Source organism: Melanostigma gelatinosum, assembly GCF_949748355.1.
Source record: "Melanostigma gelatinosum genome assembly, chromosome: 2".
NCBI classification, from domain to species: Eukaryota; Metazoa; Chordata; class Actinopteri; order Perciformes; family Zoarcidae; genus Melanostigma; species Melanostigma gelatinosum.
In genome coordinates this window covers 18,463,668-18,489,500 of record NC_136635.1, presented here as the reverse complement: position 1 = coordinate 18,489,500, position 25,833 = coordinate 18,463,668, and the positions used below count along the sequence as shown (strand labels likewise).

The 25,833-nt window shown below is 42.2% G+C and overlaps 1 protein-coding gene across 1 annotated transcript in view; it reads right to left on the bottom strand.

Annotated features, from left to right (window-relative positions):
* Nucleotides 1-945: 945 nt before the first annotated feature.
* Nucleotides 946-25,833, bottom strand: part of pcdh17 (protocadherin 17) — a gene marked incomplete at its 5' end in the record, with an annotated part of 48,239 nt that continues 23,351 nt past the window's right edge. Inside the window, one exon of the mRNA XM_079295185.1 lies at nt 946-2,523. Within this exon, the coding sequence (XP_079151311.1) occupies nt 1,826-2,523 (698 nt within the window). The 3' untranslated portion in view covers nt 946-1,825. The remainder of the gene's footprint in view (nt 2,524-25,833) is intronic.

Below are 25,833 nucleotides of genomic sequence, written 5' to 3'. Positions count from 1 at the left end.
GAGATACGCATACTAGTTATTGTTAAAGAAAATAGCTGCCCTGTAAAAATTTGCTCAGTAAAAATATTCAAACTGTTATGTTGCGGTTGTTGCTTTTTGTTGTTGGTTTGAATTGTATTCTAAATCAGCTGGCTCATTAAGCTTCAACAGTTATTGTATTTGATCCAGCTGGACCTTCGGGTAAAAAGAGGCGACATCTCAAAAGCACTGAAGCCAGCCTGTAAAGACGCAGAATAGAGAGGAAAAGAAACACCAACAGAAACCCAAACAAAAGCAAACTCACAGAGTTCGACAGCTACTAAGGCAACGTTTGCCAAATACAATATAAGCCCATGTATATTGCAACACAACTATATATTAATTTAATAAAATACACAATATAGCTTTTGTACACAACAATTTGGCTCAAATGCACAGAAATTGCAGTAAAATCAATAAAAATATGTCAGTTTTTTGATGTAAACATCTAAATTGAATACATTTACACATATAATGATATTATGTGTGATATAGTGATAATGTGAAGGGACAATTTCTTGTTATTTATATTTTTGGATATTTGTCTTCGAAACAATGGCAGTGTCCTTTGCAGTTCTTTGAGTTAATACCCCCCACTTGACCTTAACTCAAGGACACTTTTTTACTGAGATTCCTCATTTATTTTTTTTCTTACAAAATGTATAAATATGTAGTTAATATTTGGACACTATACATGAATTCAAACATATAGTCATCTATATTATCATATAGATTTCATCTTTTCACAGTTGAGGAAAGAATGTCCCTATTTATACAACCTGTGATTGCCTTAAGGCAGAGTCACACACATGATAATTCACTGTACACAAGGGACAGAAAGCTGATGATGTCCATGTATAAGACAATTACACAGATGGCCAGTTGTGTGTAAGCATTAGTGTGTGTGTGTGTGTGTCTGTAGGGTCATCAGTACATGTGAGTGTGTCAGCACGTGTATGAGCAAAGTGTAGTGCACATGTGTAAAATGTGTGTACAATTGGTGAATGCAACTACACCAGTCAGCAACATGAATGTTTAAATAGAGGCGTGAGACAGACACAGCTTACACATGTGGCTACGAATGACAAGTGAAACATGGTTACACTGTTAATAATTCTCCTTCCGCGTAGCAATTAAGCTCCTCCGTCTCCAAGTCCATAACCAATCCCTGCGAACACACACCTGATTAACCAATCGCTTCATGTTCAGATACAGTATCCATCACATATTAATTAAACACCTATATTTAAGTCAAGGGATATAAGTTTGTTTTGTGTATTTAGGTCTTTCACTGTCCAAAACGGATTTGAATTTGTTTCACTGTTTTCGCATCGATTGTCATGTCTGACCATGAATAGTCCTTTTTCATTCAGTTTCTATGGCCATCACACATAACAGAAATCCACCTACACACACTTAGATATGTATAGGATTTCACGAGAGACCATGAACAACACACTTATGAGCTGGTGGGCACTTAGATAATAGCCTGCGAGGTGCCAGAGGCATAAGCCTCTGCAATTTGCTTAAGAATCCAAAACAAAAGGAGTCTATAAATTCAGCAGAATTCAGATGTTTGTCACCCAGTTCCTTTTTGTTGGTAGAGATCCCAGCACCAAACTGGTGCCAAATGACTGACATAACAAATGTTCCCATCGTCCATCCAAAGTTGGTATTTTTCAACAACAAATACAGTGAAAAGAGCTCATAACAGAAGAGCCGTTTAACCTTTTTCATTTGTTTTGGTAACAGTTTTGGTATGAGAGTTTTATATTCCTCTCTCTACCTCCATAATTCTTTTTTTGCGTCACTTCCTGAGTGTTCCAGTGGCCTCACTTCCTCTGCAGTCCTGCAATAGTTTGTCGATGTCTCTCACCACCTGGTCAGCGTCCATTCTATCACGGCTCGCGTCGGGCTCGACCTGCTCCAGAACACGCTCCATTTCCCCTGTGGCCTCTTGGCTGATCCGAGAGCGGGCCTCCGCGAGCACCTTGGCCACTGGGTCTGAGGGAGGCAAGGGTGGGTAGACCCCCTGGTCTCTGCTTTGTTTGGTTGGTGACAGGTACTGACCATCGGGAGGCCCGTAGTGGCCGGAGCAGGTGGCAGGAGGCGGTTTGCCTTCAGCTCCGTCAGCTGGGCTTTTGACTGAAGAGCAGGGAGACATGGTGGAGCAGCCCTTGGTAGGACTGCTGGAGGCTGAAGGTACCTCTTGCAGCAGTGGACTAAGGGCTCGTTTCGCCTTCAAGTAGGGCTTGACATTGGCGACCAGGATGGTGTGGTCACGCCTCTCTTTTCCAAATGTACAGAACGTCTTCTTGCCATTGGGGTTGACAGTCTCGTAGGTCTCTGTCTCAGGCACAGTCTCCATGCCCGCTGGCACGAACATATTGTTGCGGTAGTCAACACCTTCTGCCTGGTTTCCTCCAGCGGGGAACTGGGGCATCCAGCAGCGGTCAGAATGACCCAGAACCCGGCACTCCTCCGTACAATTCACACAGTCCTCATCTGCAGATAGAAAGAAAGGGAGGGGATGGATGGAGAAGAAAGAGAGATTTAGGTCAGCAGTGTAGAATAGGAAAGTGTAAAACCACACAGCGAGAGGGTAATACAATCATAGTGGCATGATGAAACTGAACTGTACAAAGAGTTGGAGCCCAAAGTTAAGCGGAGCCAAATCGAATGAAATTATATGAAAAGGGAAGAGCCAGCTAAGGATGTCTCATTCCAAACACACATGCAAATTCATAGACACACACACACACACACACACACACACACACACACACACACACACACACACACCCTTTCCAAGGGACTGGGGGACACCTGCTAGCATTTTTCAAAGCTCTGATCAAGGGGATGGCAGAGCATACAGGAGGGTTGGGGAGGGAGCGAGAGAAAAACAACAACAGTTGAGGTTTGGCAAAGGCATAGTGGCGTTATCATGAATTCATGTCAGTGGGCTTTGAAGACCTCCCGAGACAGAGAGCCTGTGCCAAATGGCTTGTGCTTCCTCCCCATGTGTATGTGCCTGTTTATTTGTGTGCTCCTGTTGTTGTTGTTGTTGTTGTTGTGTGTGCATGCATGTGTGTATAAGTGTGTGTTTGTGTTCCCCTCTTTCATCTCTATTCAGAGAGATGCAATCTCTGGCTGATGATTGGAGTGTTCTTGCCTGTGTCAAACAGATCCCAAACTTGGATTAAAAAATAATAATAAAAAAAAAAGAGAGTTGCCCGTTTATTTTCTCCTCGTGGACGTGAAGTGAAGAAAAGAGAAAAGAAACGGAGCATCTGTTGTCCCACAAATGAAATTCTTCCATTGGCCAGGTGGGATGAAACCAAGAGAAGAAAACCAAGAGAGCCCAAATAGCCGGGATTGGGACAGTTGGGACGATACTAATGAAATTGCAACGAGTTCCTTGTTTCTCATTCTCATCCACACATCAGAGAGCATGTTTGGCTCTGCAGTGGCGTGTGAGCATTTCGGTATGAAGCCTTTACAAACCTCCATCAATCATTCCTTCAAGTTAAAAACAGTGTAAACTCAACAAGGTACAGGCTAGACAAACCCAAGAATGAAAGAAAACAGCAGCGTTCAACAATGTTTTCCAGTAAAATCCAAAGGTTGCTTTTGAACAAATGCAGCAGCTCAGGCCAATTTGCCGATATTGGTTTTGAGATATGCAATGCATATATGCCGGTTTGTGAAGACAAACACTTGTTTGTTTGCTAGAATACACTCTTTGGAACATTAACTGAGAGAAAACTGAGGCAGCTTTCTTTGTTAAGAGGAATTACGCAAGTCGATTCAGCTGGCATTGTCGATTTTCGACAGTAATAATTGAGCTAAAACAAAGTCGTATGTTTCGCAATTGCATGTTTTGTAATGAACAGAAAACAGCTTGTTGTCACCTTTCTTCTCCCCTGCTGGTAAAAGTTTAAACCTAGATTCCTCACGATGAGTCTTTGTCCTCGTGTATTGAGCGTAAGACCAACACCACATTTTAAATCAGTGTAATTTGCCTTCCTGTAACAAGCCTGTTTGAAGCCTGAAACCGAAGTCAGTGGGTGAAATTGTGAGTGGTATATTCATGCAAGGACTGAGGAATGAGGCTACTCAAAGCTGTATCCTCCAACTAAATGTGAGAAGACAGCGACGCGACTGGACCTTTACTGTACGGCGGGTGTGCCGCTGTAACGACCACAAACGCGGGACTAATACAATCTTTCATTGATGCAAATAAGCGGGCAGAGTGGTCCGTGCTTGAGCGCACTTGGCTCGGCTGTCTTTGCTGTGGCTGCGGGTCGGCAGCCCAGAGTCCTGAGAGACTGCCCTCCTAAGCTGTCGAGATGAGCTTAACACTTCACAAATGTTTGAAGAAGCCACACAGCGCCGGCAAAGAGAGCCTGACATTTCCTACGTCGAGGCAGTCATCTGAAGAGGGAAAAAGGCGAGCTGTCCTTTGAGATGGACTACATTTCAATCCGCACACACTCAGAAGCACATTTGCGCGTGTGTGTGTGTGTGTGTCTGCCTGTGTTTGCGCACAAGTGATTCGAGATTTGAGTGAGAAAGAACGAACGAACATGTCAAAAGCACAAAGATCGATGATTGCGACGGAAGCTTGTACATGAATAATACAAACGTGAATACACTTTCCGACCAGAGCGCGCCATAATCCATCACCAAGCCACGAAATATAGACCCTACGTGTAACCGAGCTTCACAGCTCGACAACCACTGCCCCTCACGCACCCATCTCGCATGCATTCCAGACACACACAATTAACTTGGCCCCGACAATGTCTTCATGCTCTCAGAGGTGATTGTCCATTCACCGTGTGCATATTAAAGCATAAATAATCCATGCAGACATATTTCCCTCTATTTAGTCGGTGGAAACCTCTGATAGATTATTTATGTCTCTGCTGCACGTTCAACCTTGAGGTGTTCTCGTATCTACGGTTAACAATATGACATATGAGAGCAAGGGTGACATTCATCTCCCTCCGTCCCTCCCTTTCTCTCTCCCTTCCTCCCTCCCTGTCTTTCTTCACAATGGCTCCACCAGCTCCGTGGGACGGGCAACAGAAGCTTCCACCAAGGACACATTTGCCTGTGATAATTTGGCTACCAGGGACGGGGCTCAGTTGCTTTGCTGTCCAGTTTCCCTTTCAGCTCTGTGTATGGTCCAAGATAAATTTCACCGATGGCTACACTCAAACATGCAATCACTGTCAATGATTTGATATGGAACAATGACGAAGCACACTAATAATCAGCTTTATTCATTATATCTGAATAAGTAATAAATCATTGAGAAGAATAATCATATTACCATATTAACTATTGCCAAATAAGCGTTACTATTTCTCCATCAGCTAAGAACTGCAAATCTATTTCATGTTTTATGTTGATATCCTTTTAGTAGATGCCCTCAATTTATCATTGCATTATTTTTTTGCGACATTATTGCTTTCATTTTTCAGATGACATTATTTGTACTTGTTGTAAAATCAAAACCACAAGATATCCATCTGTGTTTACAACAGACACGCAGTATTTGTTTTTTATCTTTCAGCGGTCACTTTTGTTTTGTTTTTTAAATCATGTTTGCGATCTTGGGCAGTGATATTGTACGGCGAAAGAAAAAGTTCAGCTTGAATCTATTCTTCCAAACAAGGCTTGAAAAGGACAGTCCATCATTTTAAGCACATTGGCCCTGAACCAAATAGGAACAAATGCAAACAACAGGGTAAGGTGCAATGATATGCAGCAAGAATTTTGAATTAATCCATATAAATTGGGACCAAAACATCAGAGGCAAGATTCTGCTTCACTTACAAGTCGAGTGTCACTGAAATGCTGACTGAATTGCCCGGTCAGGAGTTTGTATCGTTGAATTTCTATTGCCGACACTTGACCTGGATCCCTGATTAAAATCAGATATTTATTACACCTCTACTGACAACCAAAAAGTGTAATTAACTCCACACACTCTTTTGATACTTCTTTTCAGCGAGCAACCCGAGATATCGTACCACCTCTCTGACAGGGTTAATTGCCTTGCTTTAGGGCAGAATAGCAAGACTGGGTAACAATGAGTTAGATAGGACGGCTATGTAGCTGCCAGTTATCTTTACTGCTAAGAGCACATGAAACAGATATAAAAGTAGTTGCGCTGCTCTAAGAAGTCTGTGCGAAATAGCAAAAGGACACACGGTGTCAAAGAAAAACATCCAGAAAAACATCCAGAAAGTCCCTTAATACAGCAACGTTGCAAAAAGAAGGAGAAAAAGTAAATTATCTGGGTTCACCGTGTTATTTGTCAACATCAGATGCACCTCGTAACAGCACCCGGGGTGAGATAGACGAGTGGAAACTAAAGACGATGAATGAAGGATTTGTTCATTACTTTCTGAACCAAAGAGGTGCCTCATTAAAATGCAAAAAAACAGCCGCTACATGTATCTCTTTTAAGTGACTCGGGCATTTTTAGAGGTAGTTCTTGCAGAATAAACTCTGCAGAATTTGAATAAAGAATTTGAAGAAAGAATTCCATTTAAAAGCAGAGTAGAGCATCTAAAATGTAGTGTGTGATGGCTTTCCCAAGGCAAAGACTAAACAACAGAAAGCTACATCTATTGTGAATGTAAATTGTATCTGTAAGCATGACACCGGATGTGTATGTATGAGTTAATTTATGGAAATATATATAGTTTTCCTTTTGTTTTAAAAAAAAAAGGTCAGATTCACAATGTTGACGTCTCTGCTTTCTCTTAGTTGAATGCCCTGATCTTTAGCACCTGGAGCAGTGAGCCTTTGTTATAGTTGGTTGATTTACAAGAACAGGAAACCCATACAAGGGCAGATGCAAGAGAAAAATGCACAACACACACACACACACACACACAGATACACACACTCAATATCCACGATCACAACTCCACTTGATATGATTCAAAACCCAGCGTCCACTGTAAAATGTCAAGATGGAATGAGGTTGATATTAAAAAACTCCAATAACCCAAAGAGGTCAGGAATAAATGCTGAAAAAAACCCAAACACTTAATACAGTTAAACCCAACAGACTATTAAATTGTGTGTGCTGCTGTCATTTAGCTCATACCAGGGTAGTTTACATATTGTTTTGGGGGCAATTTTTGCCCCCACTGACTGAAATCCAGGGGCATTTTCAAAAAATTGGGGGCACTTTTTCAAACTTGTGAAATAACATTTAACCTTTGTTCAAACTAATAAATATAGTTATTTAGGCTTACAGTATATGAGCAATTGTCATCAAATGGCAATAAGACTATTAGGCAGTAGTCTACAGATTCAAAGTGTTTTCTTCGATTTTTTTAACAAAAATCAAACATAAATCAGACAATCATATTCAATTTTATTCTTATTTCTTTGTGGTTATTTATTGTTATTATTACATTTTTTTAACTTAACAATTATTAAGTCAACGATGCCTTGATTACATATACAGTCATTGTATGGAATTATTGTAAAAAATATTATTGTAGCACCTCAAATATTGTGATATTACCCATTTTTGTCCTGAACTTATGCATTAGCCATTGTGTGGAATTTTTGAGAAAAACAATTTTATAGCACCTTAAAAATAACAAAAAAAGTGCCATTTGAAGGTACAAATTCAGTTCAGAGTTTTTGCTTCGTAAAATATCTTAATTGACTGTCAGTCAGGTATTATTCATTTCCAGCAACCCTCAAATCAAAGAATAAAGACACTTTACGTGTATTTTCCCTTTAACTCACGAGATGCAGGTAGCATGTTTTATACTTAATGTGAATATAATTCATTTAATCTAATTTCCATTATGCAATATTTATACTTTGTTGGCCTCTTATTCTAAAAACCGGATGTTGTCTCACGTTAATCTTTCCGTTAACTTTCAAAGTCGTTCGCTCGCTCCCGATCTGCGCCGTTTGAATGAGTTTACCTTGGATTTCAGCATATAGGTGCACTCCAATTTAAGTGTCTGCTGAGTTGACCGCAGTCTCGCAGTAGGTCTGATTAAGAAGCGCTCCATTTTTTTATTTGTTTAGAAAGTTCGGGGGCATTTTTTGCCCCTCTCCTAGTGATATCAGGGGCAAAATGATATTTCTTCGGGGCATTTTTGCCCTTGTGTATTTCCGACGCTGGCTCATACTCATGTACAAACAGCCACATTTTTATTTCATCTCATATCATGAGAGTTATCAGTGTCATGAAAAGCTCCCGCAGCCATCTCAGCAAGATGCTTCTTGTACTGAGCCATAAAACGCCTCTCATCTCTTTCCACGTTGTAAAAAAAATGCCCCTCTGTTATCCTTCCAAAAAAAAAGGCTTTTACTAAATTAGCACTTAATTAACGAGGGCCACGTAGAATCACACACAGGTGGGAAAGAAGGCACGAGGCTCTCCCTCAACACATATTAATTGAAAGCAACTGGTCACCATTCCTTGAATCCAGAGTTGTTTTTTTCCTCCTCTCCTAGATTGAATTTTTCAAACTTTCAGGGTGGAAGCTTTCAGTACAGTGCATGAAGGATGTGTACCTAAACCTGTGAGTGTAAAAATGTGCCTGTGTATCAGCGTGTGTCATAAAGCATGCCGTGATTTCCCTAAACACCCTTTTCTCCCCCCAGACGCCTGCCCCCCTGGCCCTGCATCCCTCCTCGCTTTATTACCCAGCCCTGTGATTAATGTCCCTCTGTCACACACTGTGGTTCCTGTGGTGGGAGGGAGAGAGGAACCAAGAGAGAGCTGCACACACATGTATTGCTAGCAAAGCAGCAGCAGCGAGCTGAACACACAAACCCCCGTAGTGTGGCAGAGTGTTCAGTAAGTTTAAAAAGAAGGTGCAGGAAAGTTAAATAAAAAAAGCTATAAACACATAATAATAATGTATCACTCATCACAGTGGTGGTGATTCCTTTTACCATCATGCACACCTGGCCTATAAGAATGGGGAATGATCCAAGATAACGTGTCTGTGTGTGTACTTGTGTGTCGAGGTTGTGTTGTCGTGAATATCCCCCAACCCAGCCAAGGTGGACAGGAGGAAAGGCAGCTGACGAATTGCGCAGAGCATCTGTGACAGACCATGACTGCACCTGTTCACCTGAGGGAGCTCACAGTGTGTGTTTATGTGTGCATGCATGTGTGTGTTATTGTGTATTTAATTTCCTTGCCTACTGCCATCTAGCCCAGCTGATCCATGCAAACCCCCCCCCCCCCCCACAATCAGGGTGACTAAATATTTGAACTGCACAGACGAGAGAGTCTCGTATGGCTTCTCAGGTTGCCAGTCTACCAAAAAAAAAAACTTCAGGTGTGGGTAAACGGAGTGTGCATTGGAAATTTCAGATTTTGTTTTCTAAGCAATAAGTTTAAGACAGGAGGGACACATGTACCCGGTCGAAATACAAAAAAACGAATGTTGTATTCTCTGTTAATGCATCTTACAGTTGCCGCTTTTTTGAATTTTGGAATATCTTTCTTCGTTTTATTCTGAAACTCAAGATTTATTCTGCTGTGAATTTAGTTTTACCTTGACACAGACCCAAAGAAATCAAAATGTTATATTTCTCATCAAGTCAGATGTCGAGCGAGTTATTTTACAGGTCTTTCTCCTTGCGCAGCATTGCTGCGGTGAAATTGAGCGCATTACTCTGGTGCATTGCTGAATCTGATATTGTTATGGTTCTAGAGCAGCGCGGTGCGGGGGAAAGCAGGTTGTTCTCTACAGTTGGCGAGTCTGTTTTGTCAACATTATTTCAAGAGATTACAATACAATAGTATTTCCATGAAAATGCTGTTGCGGTGTATTCACCAAATTCACCAACTTATACTGGCCTACTGCTCGGCATGAAATCAGTAAACAGCAGTTACTGGTGCCCATGATGTGATAATAAAGGCTAATTTGGAGTAATGCATTAATAGTTATTTTTCTGGTAAAGTGCTCTCTGGTAGCATAGCTGTATTCTGTATTTTCTGATAATATAGCTGTATCCAAGATAAAACAATAATATAATGTGATAAATTGTTGGTTAGCTGTGAGTGTAGCTGTTCGTTCAGGGAACAGGTTTGGATTGTTTTGTGCAGTGGGTGGCTGAGCACAACGAGAAGGATACTTCTCTCCAGTGTAATAGCTTTCATCACAGTGGGAGGCAAGAGAATACCGACGCATGGCAGGAAAAGCTTGGCAGCAGCGGTGGGGGTGCCCGGTGGCTGGCAATACCGAGACTGAAACAAGGACATGTATCGCAGGATCAAACACGCCCTCTCTTCAGGCGTTCCCTCACAAACTGCAGGCCTCTCCGTCAACTAATGCCTGGCTAAGTTGTTCAAAGAACACCCTGAGGAGAGAGTATTTATGCATGGGAGAGTGAGGGATAAAAAAACCCCAAGAGGAGGAGGAAGAGGAGCATAAGCTCATATTCAAACAAAAACAAACACACAAAGCCTAATCAATGATGAGCAAGCAGAGCTGTGTGCTGTGGGTGACGAGAAAGGTCTGTGGGTTGTAGATGAAGGGCATCTGGAAAGCCGCGTGGATGTTCTCAAACAGCACTTTCTCTTTTACATAAAGTAGCAATGAGGGCCCTAAAATGCACAATGTGGTCCTTATAAATACAAATTAGTTTACAACGTGGTCATATAAAGGCCGCCGTGTACGAATATAGTGGTGTGTTTGCCTGTTTCTGTGAATAGAGCGGAACACAATGTGCACGTAAACTCTGCCAGGGTCTGCAACTTCAGGGCATATTGATTTTTTTTATTTTCATGAAGTTCATTTAAAGATACTGCATTAAAATATGAATTTTCATTCATATTTTCAGCTTTTCATTGCATTACGTGTGTTTTCACTACATGCTACAGACTTGTCATTCACAGTTTAGCCATGTGAATCATCAAAGGGTTTCTTTGAGCTTTAATTGATGGTGAAGGTCGGCCTTGAGGCAACTGTGTGAAAAAAGGCGTGTGGAGGGGGATCTCACCGTTTCTCTGTTATCTGTTAACAATCGCACCTCAGAATAAAACACTCACCTCAACAAACAGGTTTAACTGTAATGAACGGCCATGGGAACCTATCCAAGGCCAAAAAGTGCTGAGAACAGGCAAACCAATGTTTATCTGTAACCACATCTGTGACGTGTGACAACACTCTTTAGAACATTCCCACTGCTGTGTTGAAGCAGCCTATTCAACCACGTTCCAAGGGTTCTTCATTGAGTCTTTTGAGTTTTATTGCTGGCGACAGAAAAACAGAACCAACACGGAAAGTAACTTTTTTTCTCATTGTGTTTTCAGAAAACTCTGATCATTCGCTGTTCTCAGCAGTCAGAGACACTCAATAAATAATGCAATGTCAGTCAAAGAAGATCCTTGCTTCAGCCAATCCAAAACCCTCTTTTCCAACCTGTGACTTAAGACCTTGTATAATTCACATTTCCTCTGGCTACAGCTCACTCTTCAACCCCACTTTCTTTCACTCCTTAAGTGTTCTAATGGTGGAGCGATTGCAGCAGAGCAGCCACAAGCAAGCTATTAGATATAGATGTCTGAGAGGAACAAGCCTTACATCATCCTGCTAAAATCAAGCTATTTATACCTGTCAAACACTTAACATGGAAAAGAATAAATATCAAGCGGTATACTGCAGCATATGTTGTATGATTGACATTCAGAACAGTCCGCTACAATACATTCTTACCATATCTGTAAATCACATCCTGCACTTTGCCATAAAGACATGAAACTAATGTGAAAGCTGAAATAAACCAACACGATTAATCCAGGTGAATTCAACAAAGGCCAAAGTTGCTAAGAACGCAAAATACAGGAAAAATGACACAAGAGCAAATATAAAATGGACCAATCTTCACAGATAATCACTCAAAAATAATTATAGACAGGTTTAAGTTTCCAGAAAATATTGTTTCCCAGCAGAAAACTGTAAGAAATACAGCCATAATACACTCTAGTTACGTGTCAATTTGATCCCAACGAATTGTGTGCCTTTTACATTTAAAGTATATGCCATTGTAAAAAAAATATACGGGGAGATATCACGTGGAAGCCCAATATCAGAAATGTCAACTGGTTTCCTCCGCTCGTGTGTAAATAATAATTAAATACAGTTATTGTGCTGTTAACAAAATGTGCTCAGTGTATTCACCAATGACAGACTTCAGTGGGTACATTTAGCTAAAGATGGCGGGTAAAAAAAGAAAAACGAAAAAAACATTCATCCTATAATTAGCAGGCGCACTGTACACAGTGCCAACACCTGCACTGGCACATGGAAACGCATACGTGCAAAATAAAGCATGTACACATAAGAATGTGAGCCGATATACAGTATATCACTGATGCAAAAAAAATAAAAAATAAAACGTTATATGCTATATCCAAATATTGAACATAAAGTGAGGAGAGGCGCAAGCAAAACATGCCTGCTGCACAGCCTACTTTTAAAATGGGATTAGGTGGTGTTGTTTGAGGCAGACATGTAAGCAAGAAGGAACAAAGGGACGCAAAAAGCTATTGGTCAATCGTATCTTGCTCCCTTTACCTGGAGAGAGACATGGAGGGCGGCACAAAGGAGGGCGAGGAGACAAGAAGGGGACTTATTAGAAGATGAGGAGAGAGAGCAGCATGCTGAATCAGTCGCTAATCCTCCGTTTCCTCTAAGCCTGTGTAATTAGGACATGGGGGATTGCACCGTGACAGGGGATGCTTCTGGACCGCCTTGCTTTTTTCCCCCCTTCTCTTTTGTTGATTTCTTCTCTCTTTAGCTTGGGTTTATGCCAGTTTGTCATCTAAATATAGCATGCTGGTGTCTTTATTGTGTGTGCATCGCAGCATGCTCACTCATAAGCAACATAAACAGACGCAGCATGCCTGCGCCATGTTTTATTTCTACTCACGACTACTTACTGTTTGGAGATGTGAACGAGAGTGCACTTCTTTTTTTTGTGCTGCTTTGGTCGCTGTGTGACACCCTTAGATTATATTTGCGGAAATCAAAATGGGCTGTTTCAGTCAAACACTCCACCACACACACACAAATACAAACACACCATGTTCAAAAGGTGGCTATAACTGAAGAGCCTTAGGAGAGGGAGCACAGTATGGACCAGAGTTGAGACCAGAAAGGCTGATCAGCATCCTTGTGCGTGTTAACAGCCTTAATCTACTTCCTTCCCCCAGTAGACGGCAAGGAAAGTTGCCTTGGCCCATTTAGAGAAACGCTGCTCGCAATAAGTGAAGTGAGAAAGAGGAGGAAAGAGAAAGAGTAAAGGGAATAAAAAGACGAAGAAAAGAAAAGAAATCAGCCCTCATTACAGAAATCCGGTTTCTATCCAAGGAGAAAACAGGTTTAAAACACCCTATTAAGGAAAGAATGAAGGGAAACCTTTTGTTGCGAATTGGGTCATCTTTTGAAGCGCTTCACTCCAGCAATTTCTTTCCACATTCTAGCCACATTACTTCAATGATGCTATTTCCAATACTCTAGATTTGAGAGATCGCTTCTTTAACTGATTTAGCGCCTACAATCAGGCGCTGTCCTGATAGCTGGCCTCAAACAACGGGGACAAACAAATCCAACATGGCGGAGGCTTCATTCGGACGAGCCATCATACAATCCTTTCATGTTTGTTGAGTTAAATGCCTTTCTTTTATTGTCTCTTTCCCTCTATGTCTGCGTCACTGTTTCTCGCTCTCTTTTGAACAAAAGGGATTTGAACGACGGCTTTGTGCAAGTAATCATTCCCACGTGTGCTGCTTTAGCAGGATTAGGGAAAGTGTTTCTGACTCTCCGTCTCAACAGAACTATCAGTGTGATACAACAATACATACACTTACAGTGGCATCGTATTGTCCTCACTATTGCTTCAGGGTTCTGCGGTATCACACAACCGTGGCCACTTTAGAGTTTGTATGCAGAATGAAACTAAGCTCTGAAAATATAAATTCATCAAGATCATGCAAAAATAGATGGAAAGGCCAATTCTGAAAGTCTTATGCTTATTTGACAGCTTGCTGCCACAAGCAATAGCTTCCCTTTGGCTGAAACCAGTCAAACTCAATAAAGACAGAGTGTGTAGGTGAAACATGTCAAGAGGCTCGACACTCGAGCCTAATGCAATCCAAGAAGGGGCCAGAAGCTAGAAGAATGAATCCGTCACGGATGGTGCTGACGTGGGGATACGTAAAGATGTTTCAGACATCATGAACCAACACAGAAAATAGCAGAAATCATGTTTTCATGACAAATACGAACCAACTCATCGAAATTCTTATCCAGGGTTTGGGAGTAATGTGCTTCAGTAAAGGAATCTAGCCGAGGATTTGCAATGATACCTTTTCAGATTAAATGATGCAGATTGTGATACATACTGTACTGCACCACCACCAGAACCGCCACCAGTATTTCTCTTGAGCACAGCTGTGTCACTCTCACATTGATTCAGCTAAAGTAACAGAAACATAGCTGTGTACAAATAGTGTGAGCTTGCGCACATATGTGACACCAGTCCAGTGTTTTCAAACAGACAGACCAAGCCTGATTACTAGTGTGTGCAAATATTTTTTGATTTTTATTCCACAGACTGGAGCGTATCAAATCAGGAATTTCCACTGTGTATGTTATTTCACTCACATTGATTCAGCTAATGCATTATTAGTCTCGAACTACCAAGTACTAGTATCGTCACTTACTGCAACAGTAAGCAGTAACAGTAACACTTAAACACAACCTGTGCAGCTACCTGCCGTGCTGCATATCGGCACACCACTCTAAATGAATCCTCCAATCCTCATGAGACTAACACATGCAATAAGAAAACGGCACACTTTAGCATGTAGGCATTTGATCAATTGTGCCAATGAACAGCAGTGTAGCTCCCCTAAGGCTGTTGGCGGGTGTTGAACAGAGGCAAAGTGGAAAGGTGGAGAGAGGTAGGTTGAGTCGATGGTGTTGGCTTTCTCAGCCCTGGGGCCTAACGCATTTAGCTAACTGACACACTTTGGATGTATTAGCCACAGTGAGCTCTGCCAACCTCTCCTCCATTTCTGTTGCACCTCCTCCTCCTCCTGCTATCGCCGTCTGTCTGTCCATACCACTCCATGCAAGACTGAGGAACATGCCTAGTGTTTCAGCGACATTGCTTTAGCATCGATGTTCCTCTGTTCCACAGCCAAATTGGTGTTTGCCGTCTAGACACTGGTTGCTTGCGTCTCTGTATGGATAAACATGCGCACACACTAACACTCTCCCTCGTCTGTTTATGAGCATGATCAGATTAAAAGAAACCCACGGAAATGCAATAACGGTCTATTAGTCTACCCGTCAGGAGGGATAATCATTTCAAATAGAAATGCGTTTTCCATCTCACGATCTAATTTACACTTTCTTTGCCTCTCCATCTGGTTATGAGCAAAAGGCTTTAAAATAGACTGGGTTAAAGTCCAGCGCACTGCAATGAAACACAAATAAATAGAAATGTATAGCAATAAATACAGCGGATTGAGCTTGTGAGAACGAAACCCCAAAGGCTCGCGGACCCCAGCTCTCTCTCCCTCTCTCGCTGTCTTTGACAAATGCGTGCATTGAATTGGAAGGTGAGAAAAACAACTCAATCCACGCTGCCCCATTCTATGTGGTGTTTTAAGATTAGGGTCAAAGATTAGAAGGTTTACACAAGATAAGAATGGGATTAAAAGAGCTCAGAGATGCATAATTACAGATCAGAGAACTGCTGAAAACACACCTGAATTGTGAACAAATTCGGCATCAGCTACAAAGTCCAGGCATCATGGAGGGTGGGGGGTGGGTGGGGTTGGAGGGGTGAAGCAATGTATTCCTGATGAGAGGAAGGGAAGTGAATATTATGGAAGAAGCATCCAATATTCCAGAGAGGAATTCAGCACACATCACAGGATGCCTCTGCAGTATGTCTGTTAGATTTGGGATTAATGGACTCCAGAGGGGCCTGGACACACACATGCAGGCACACACACACACACACACACACACACACACACACACACACACACACACACACACACACACACACACACACACACACACACACACACACACACACACACACACACACACACACACACACACACACAATCCACGACCAAAACCCTGCCTGATAAGATTCACAACCTGGGCTAGCAAAGCACTGCAGAGTATATCTATTCTAGTAACTCTCCACAGTAGACCCTCTACTGCAGCATGACACTGTGTTACAACATGTTGGAAGCCAGTGAAGACAGTTCATGTAATTTCTTAACATTCCTGTAAATGCTGGAAAACAAAATGCTTCGACTGTCTAGTTGGTTCGAGAGCTAGATTTCCATGAAAGCTGCGCAGGCTCTTTCCAGTCGTGTGTGGTAGATTGTTTGGACAAGTTCTTTATTTTGCTTGTCAAATTACAAAGCACATGCCCGGACACACACACACACACACACACACACACACACACACGACTGCATGCATACATGCACACACAACCGTAAGTTGCCTCCGAGCTCCAATGAGTTCATGCAAATTACAAAAATGCAAATTCTGGTGGCAAGGCTCAGCTGTCCTCTGATGCATTTGGAGGAAAACACGACAAAATGGGGGAACGCACAATGAATCTATTTCCTTTAATCTCGACAGACAGAAATCCCAACACTGACTGTCTTTCCACCCCAATGCCCACACTCTCCCCATTCTGCCACCCTCCTCCTGCATCCCCTGCCCTCTGGGCTAAAATCACAGGTGCAGGCAAATGCAAACCACTGGGTGGAAAATGCTCGTTGAAAGCATTCTGGTGTTAGTGATTGGTCAGTGAACAATGAGGGAGTTTCCTGAACCACTTGTCGTGCTGATGGAACAGCTGGACACCAACACCAGACACGGATCAGGGTGGGAAGAGACCATGCGGAACAACAGGAAAACTAAAATGAGATTTAGCAGAGCTTAAGCTCACTGTCATGTCTCAGAAAAATTCACAAAGTACACAAACAAAGCTAAGTCTCAGTTATTTGCGAGAAATTCGCTGCATTCAAACCTTTCTGACTACATTGCAAATGGGTTTTCAAGTAAACAAGGTGCACAAAAGGAAATAAGCTTCTTTATACTGTAGGATTTGTCTAATTTTGCCATCTTAAAATTGTTGTATTCTTATTCATAATTTTACAGCTCAAAGCTGAAAAAGGAAGATGGCGGCAATCACCTGTTGTTTGATATGTCTTGAATTCTGATGCGGTTGGCTGGATACAGCAACAGCAAAAAGGGTGTTTCTTGTCTGTGTGTATTAATTGACTGACTCGCTCTGCTGTCGCTTGCCTCTTCTCTTTGGAGCACCAGCAGACAGACACACAAGTATACGCAAGTACGGACCCACAGCCAAACCAGCTCTCAGCCACATGATCATCCTGAGCAGCATTATCACAATCTAGGCAACTAGATTATCCCCAGGCTCAAAACTTCATCCTCTCTGATCCCCACTTGGGAAGGGATGAGAGGCAGCACAGGGGACCATCAACCAGATTTCCCACTTGTTAATCAAGGGAGATTTTCATCACCTTCAGGGACAGATGGGAAACTGTTTTCAAAACATCCTCCCGGAATGGGCATTATGCTATCGAGGAAACTTCCACCAATAGCAACAACTTCACAATGTTTCTAAAGAATCCCATAATAATCGCAGTAACTGTTTAAAAAACCCCAAACTACATCAGATACAGCTGCCGACATTTCAATTAATGTGATGCATTGTGCGGTGCCTCCGACAAATGTATGTGCTGCATTTTATGTAAAGTGTAATAAAATGCAGCTGCAATAATGCATTGCTACACTCTAGGACGCTTTCATGAATATTTTCAACTTGCTCCCAACTAACGGCAGCAACAGAAACATGAGTGAATCGAATGAATGCTAGTGGGAGTAACATATATGTGTAGGTTGAGTGGTGTTCTGAGTGGTGTTCTCTTTAAAGCCTGTTACAGAAAAAAAACTGCACATCTGCAACACTTTCAAACGTCTAACTGACCGTGGTCTGAATTTCAATGAAGTGCCTGTGTGTGTAAACCAAAAGAGGAGCTGCAAACACCCATAAGCTCTGTATGAAGATCCATCACACTTACTTGTTTACACTGCAAGCTTTTGAAATCTCCATAATAGATCTTTGTTGTGGTTTGGGGTGGGATGGTGAGGTCGGCTGTTAATTGGCTGCTGGTAATTACAGATGCATCTTAAGCTTGCTGCCATTGTCCGTGGGGCTTTGGAGACCTGCCTTGCAACAAATGCACTGCATAGATTACTGCAATGCTCAGAAAATGACACATCTCCCATTCATGCATATTAAAAAAGCTATTTAAAAGCCTCATCTTAAGTCAAACCTGGTTTTCACCCTGTCATGGAGCTATTGTGGACATCACATGCTCTGTGTATCATGTATTCAGTGGCTTTAATTATATTTAGGTTGAGCGGGTCCACTGTGTTTTCTTTTACACATTTAAGATCAGATCACCCTGGTTTTTTTTCCACGCCCCCCCCCCCCCCCTTTCTTCATTGATATGTTCAAACTCATAACTCCTTCAACTCTTCCATCCTTTGCCAGTAGCCACGAGGATGCGTTCGCCCCTCTGTGGGGCTGCTTCCCCGGGATGGGAGGTAGCGCAGGGAGAATAGCAGCCACCCAATTAAAGCTGTGTTGGCCTCGCAATTCCTCAAGGTATTGCCATGTGACAGTTTAATTAACCAAGCCCCTTATCTTAATTTAGCAGGATCAAAAAGTAACAAACTGAGGTTATCGGAGAAAAACACTCCCAGTCGCCATCCTCACATACTCACCATGGCACACACACACACACACATTCTCTCTCACTCCTGTTCACCGTCACTATGGTACAGTGCCACACAGTTATTTGAAGAATTCAAACAGCTAGCTTGTATTGCCATCCTCACAGATACTGCAAAGGACTATTTATGGTGGAAATGCTTCATTGCTTTATGCTATATCCAGTACAGCTGCCTGCAGGGGTTGGCCTTATGACATACTTGTACACACCGTGGCGAGTGTGTATGTGTGCGACTGGGTTCAGGCGTGTCTTAGCAGGGTAGGTGTTTCGGTTGACAGTTTTTTCTTTTGACTGAACTGGTGGCTCAGTGACTGCAGGAAGCGAGGCACCATGCTACTTAAGCCAATCACCCATGGAGCCTGCCTGCTGTCCCGCCCCTCTTCATTAACCCGTCCACGCATGAGCTCTTTCTACTCATCATCTGATCGCTCATCAACGGGTTGCAATGTTTCTTCCTTCCTTCCTTGATTTTCTTTCCTTCAATCCACCTATCAAGTTTGTATTTGTTCAATACATGCAAGCCCTATCACTATTGCTCTACATACCTTTTCATATATCCAATTTGTCTTCTTTTTCTGACATTTCTGAGCATTCCATCAACTGTAATCGCATAAACCACATTCCCCCCTCTCTTTGTTTTAGCAATTCCTCTTCTTCAAATAAATACGCCATTATCTATAGCACTGCAGGCAGTGGATGAAAGGACATTACTAGTTATGGTTGAGCAGAGAAGAAGTCCTGATGCCTGAGACAGGCCAGGCCCATTTATCTCTCTGGTTCCTGATGCAGTGTAACATGGAGAAACAATGCCCCAGGGCACCACAAATATTCATTCACATGAGAAAAGGAAATAGACTCGACAAAGCGGCCCTTCGCTTGTATCTTACTGATTCAGTGGAAGTTGTGCTGAATTCACTGTCTTTGGGGACTTTTACCAGGCATTTCATTTTCACATAATCAAAGCTGAACAATCTGCCACTTGGATTTTGTTTTTATTAATAATGTTGCTGCGTACAATATAGCAATACTGGGCATAATATTTGACAAACGACAGCATTGTGTGATCCAAACCTCAGAAAGAATCAGCTGATTGTGGCTGTCCCACCAAACCCATACAAAAGCATAATATAATATAACGGCATGCTTACTTATGCCACTTTCCCACTGGATCTAGGTTTGTGAATTGTACATTGTCAGTAGCAAAGATGCCACTCGTACCGAGCGTAGAGGACACAGCTATTGAGTAACACAAAATATATATGTGTGCCAACCAGTTTGCCAATTCAAAGTAACTGTTCCAAGTACTGAAAAAAGGGCAGTGAAATATAGAGATAAAACCCACACACACCGACACACACACACTAAATCACTCAAAAGACAAGACTTATAATAAGCAGGCAGTGGGATTGCGAGGGAAATGTGTTTGGTGAGATCAGAGACAACGTTGTGTGAATAAAATATCTGTGCCACTCGAGATTTCACCTCCCACAATATTGCATACCAGCTGATGAGAGAATCCACTTCTCTAATTGCAAGAACAGGCTACAGGTATGAATTTGTCAGATATATTACATCTGTTGAAAAGCTAAACTATTGTCTATGAGTCTAATGGTGTAGGTGCTTGATTTGATATCATATTTTTGTTCATTAAAACACAAAAGGAATGGAGAATACTGTGCAACTCCATGTAAAATACCAGTTCCACAGCATTTTCCTGCAAACAAGAACATGTAAAAAAACACGACATTTAAGTCCCATTCACAGAGCAATAATTTGTTTTTAAAGCCTTAAACATAAAAATGAAACCCTAATGTGTCATAATCAGTTGTTTGCAATGTTTCATTTAATGTATGGACTCTAGCAGATGAGTTTATTGTCATCTGAACTGAAATGGATCCAACTAAAGAGACAAAGAACTACAGATGGCAGCACTGCTTTGACTGTTACAATACCGACAGCAGTCTGCAAGGACGGTAGAGCTGCAACTTCTGTTTATCGATTCATTTTTTTCTCCCATTAATCAACTAAACTTTTACTTGCCTGTGAAAGATTAGCAAATAAGGACCAATTAACCAACTCATTTATTCTCGTCAACATTTTTGCAATACATATGACTGTTTAAGCTATTTATCAAGTGAAAATACAAATCGCCAACATTTGGGAACTATTACATTTTCAAGACACATAAATCAATGCTGAAACAGATGAGAATGGTGATGTGTATGGCTTAAAAATGATATGTAGGAAGTAAAAGACGTTATAAAAGCATCGGTGCAAGAGTGTGGTTACATACACACACATACACACACACACACAAGCATACACATGCACAAATGCCCGGCTGTCCATCGACAGAGGACAGATGGCCACGGAGTGGCTCTGGTCCAGGAAGTGGCGATGTTCTGTATCATTATAATCTGCTCTGTAGTATTCTCCCTACTGCTGTGCCGGACAACATGCTGCCCCCACTGAGAGCAGACACTGGAACAGCTCTTCTGCTGCTCTGTCACACATTCTCTCAGAGTGGTGCTGTGACAACAAGCTAACTTGCATTATGAGTGCCCTTTCAATCAAACCCAAGAAAGCACCATGATTCAATGCAGCCAACAGACGTGCCCAAGGACAGTGCAAATGCACAGCAGCAGCATTCTCTGCAACACATCCACTCAGCCTTTTACAAATCAGTCGTGGATTGCCCACAGGAGTTCTTCACGTCAGTCTATGGATCTAACCCACACGCAGACACAAACACAAGGCCGCACGGCACTGGTTCAGATTCTGAAGCGGTTTGTTGATTTCTGTGAACACTCACTTGGCACCGCCCATAAGCTGAAAAACTGTAGCAACATCTCCACTCTCTGAATCCAGTGGCAGAGCTTCTATCGTCAAATATCTATCACAGTTTGTTATAACAGCCTGTGCTGTAATCACAAATTGAACAAAGCTTTCCAACGAGAGGTTCATGCCTGGAAAAACAAACAACAAAAGAAGAAGAAACACGTCGGCTGTGCTGCCATAGGGCTCAGGCACATCATGGTAATTAATTTCATTTATAGCACAGACCCACATCTACAAGGTTGTTGTTCCTGTGATTAGAAAGAGAACAACTGGGAGCAGAAGCATATCTTTCCTGATGACTGAGCTGATAAATACACTGGATTTTCTCTCCTGCTGTCGGTCGGGGAAAATATCTTACACGTGTGTGGTAGAATTTATTTTTACCTGTGTGAAAACACACACTCTGGAGGATACTGTAGGTTACTAGTGTGTTTACAGCAAGCAAGTCTGCGTGCGTGTATAAACTGTAAACATGAAATATGCAAACTCATCAAACTGCCTCGCCTCACTTTCTGAGTTCTATTACACACAAATGAGTCATTGAAGCAAACACATTCAAATTCCTCTGCAGGTGAGGCCTCTGACGACAACAAAGCAACTCCAGCTAGACACAAAATAATTACAATATCACTGAGGGTTTACTGGACCCAACAGTGGATGAAACTTTACCAAAATGGTTGAAGAGTGATTCATTTTAAATCTCCATGACTCTGGACTAATCTTACTAATCTCCATACTCGGTGCGCCTTCGTGTTTTAACGGGCCTTGAACAGCATTTCCACAGCATTTAATGGCGGTGTGTTTTATCAACGTCTAATATGAGTGAACACACCCTTGGATTAATACCCTGTAATGTTCTCATTACAGAGCGGTGTGAGGAGAAAGGGCTGGCCAGCCGTGAGCATTCAGGGGCAGCAGCCTTCGTTGGAAGGTGCAGGAGAAAAGCGCTCTCAATGAGATCTTTTAAAGATGAAAGTCCAATCATGCTATGATGGGAGGTCGTAATAGTGCTTAGAGTGAAATAAGACATATTTTTCCATAAACATGCCATAATTATTCACTGCGGCAACCAGGGTGGAGGGATAATGCCAGAGATTTATAGCCCAATTGGTAAGAGTCCGAGATATTCATCAATCCTCTCCAACGCTGTGCTGCCACAGTGCTTGAGATAGGCTCCACTGGCTGAATGAGGATCAGGGGGTGAGCCGCCATGCGGGCGGGCTGAGGTTTAGAGCTGGAAATCACAAAACCCACAGCCAGCTATAGCCCAATATCACACACACTAAGCACATGTGGGAGCACACAAGAATGGACATTACCCTTCGTGAACCACAATCATAACAATGGGATTTAATAGAACTTTGTGTATTAAAGGAAATAGACTAATCCATATAAATCGTCCATAATGAGAGCGAAGAAATCCAAAGAATGTGATATCCCCCCCCCCCCTCTTCACCCCACAAGATTTTAGGCTTTCCACAGGATTCCACTAGCTTAGCTGCAAATCGCCTCACTGCTGTGCGATACCGCCATATCCGCTAAGAATGGGGTGAACACACGATCTGGCACACAAAAACACACACACTCACAAATCTTATTTGACTTTGAGTGATGCTTCCTGGAGAGGTCCAGATTGCTGATGGTTCTAATTTTCCACACCACCAAAAGGTTGAGACGCGATTCAAAATGAATTGCTGCGAATAGAAATAAAGAAAGAGGAAAGAGATTGGAGGGACTTGAAACACTTTGGAAAAGTGCAGTAATGCCAGAGTCTTACGATTAAGACTGCCACGAGGGAAGATTGGTGAATGTTTAAGATGGATTAAAGTCAGAATATTGAGTTTGCTTGGTCTCAGTGGACTGGTAGAGAAAACCTAGCATTCAACAAAACAACAGATAAAGACTTCATTTTCTCAGGATTTCACGGAGGAATAGATGTTGAGTCGCACCCTCTCCTTGCTTGGAAGTGTCACATTGTATTTAATTAAAAATGCTCATCATAAGCATAATATTGATGGTGAAATTCATCAGCACTATATCTTAATATAAAGTGGGCTCTCATGGGTGTTCCTTGTTCCCAGCCGGATTATTCACGTGAGATACTGACAGTAAGATATCCTGTGATGTCGTTATGTCAACAGGACTTCCATATTTGACATGTTGTAGGATAAAGAGTGACAATATTGTATGATTACCCAAGGACTAGAATATCAACTGCAGCTCCAGAAAGAAATGCCAAAAAAGGATTAACTACAAAACATTCAAGAGCTCTATCGTGGCTAAGAAATCCGAATACATGCCAGTTATTTAAATAGAAGATATTTCTTCATTGAAACAGCTTGAAATGGAAGTGTCACATCGAACCAAGGACTTTTTAAAAATGAGATACGAGTCAACAAGTGCTGCATAAAAGACACTGAAATATCTTAGATAATGTTTAAGATCTCCTGCTACCAAAACAAACAACAGGCAACATGTCTTAGGAACATCATACATTCAAAATATATACTGTACATGCCTTCAGATCCAGTGCACTCACTGGCATCCGCAGCAGCATAAATTATTAAAACACCTGCAGCGAAGACCAGCCTCATATAAATACTGGAGTATAGGATTAAATATATAACACCATCCTTTATTTGTGCACAGAATATATGTCTCTGTGTGCATTTACATCATTTTTTGTGTGTGTGTGTGTGTGTCGATAGTTTTAGTGTGCGAGAGCAATTGACAAGGCATGACACTTCACTTATTTAAGCTACTCACAAGATGAGGGATGATGTGGGTGTGGGGTTTTCTATCACCCTGCCGCAAATAACGGGGAAAAGTCAATTTCACCGCCTTCTACTGCCCTGTCATATAGGAACACATCTCATGCTGCCTCGCCTCCCTGTATCCACGCTCTCCTTGTAGTATCACGTCCTTCTCTGTCCCACACATGTCTCCCTGTTAAAACAAGTCAGGCGGCTTGATTATCACACTCCAATCGCAGCTAATTAGGACAGGTCAGCTGGTACAGTCAAACTGTATCCCTGTCAGACACGGCCCCTCCGTGCTCTTCCATCATCCCTCTCTCTCCATTTCCTCAGACAGCCATATCAGTGGGTAACATCTCCCTGCACCACTGCCGCCTGTCTGTTCGTGATAGCGACTACGGCAGTCAACTCCACGGAGGCCAGCGATGTGCTGCCAGCCACTCCGGCAGAGCCAGACAAGCCCGTATCAGCGTCTGCTGCAGACGCGTTGGAGCATCAATTAATGGCCGCAAGTGGCAAGAAAAATGCATTTGATATACTTCAGCTTAATTAATACAATTTTGCAGGGCTAATTAATCAATTTGAGACCGGTCCCTCGTGCGAAGATGTCCAGATTATGTTGTCTGGAAGGAAACCGTACGGAATATCAGAGAAGAAGATGAATTACAAGTATGGACATGAGAGTTGCACGTTTGTTCTATCAATGCCTATGACCACAGGAGAGCAAGCATGAGGAAAAGAAGAAGAAGAAGAAGTCAGGAAGAAAAAAGCCCGAAAAGGATGGCACGATCAAAAACAAGAAAAGGAGCGAGATACACAGTTGTGTTTACACTTTAGGCTACAACCAAGAGACTATAAAGGCTAAGAACTGAAACAGGGTTGGGGATTGATTGGGACTTGAACTACATGCTTTGTGCACTTGTAGTTCTGTTCATACTGAGCCAGTGAATGAGGCTGCAGAGTCCTGGCAGGCAAGCAGAGAGAGCTACAGATAGTAATTGGGAGGGCTATGCTGGGAGAGAAACAGAGGACTTAAGATGGGATGAAGGGGGGAAAAGGAGGGCGGTGGGGGTAGTAGATGCTAAGTGTTGAGATGTGAAGAAAAGAAGCCTGCAGGAAAACGACCCCAGGGACAGTGACCAATGACAAGCTCCCTTTCCTTTTTGTTTCTCCATCTGATAATAGACATGCATGTGTGCCTCCATGTGTATAGCTCATGAATGTGCATGTATGGAGCTTTTTTTTTTAACCACAGACATCAATACCTGGAAGCAGACACCACACTTCCTCTAATAGCTCACGTTTCAGTTTCCCTCGAGTCACTATTTCATTTTTTAC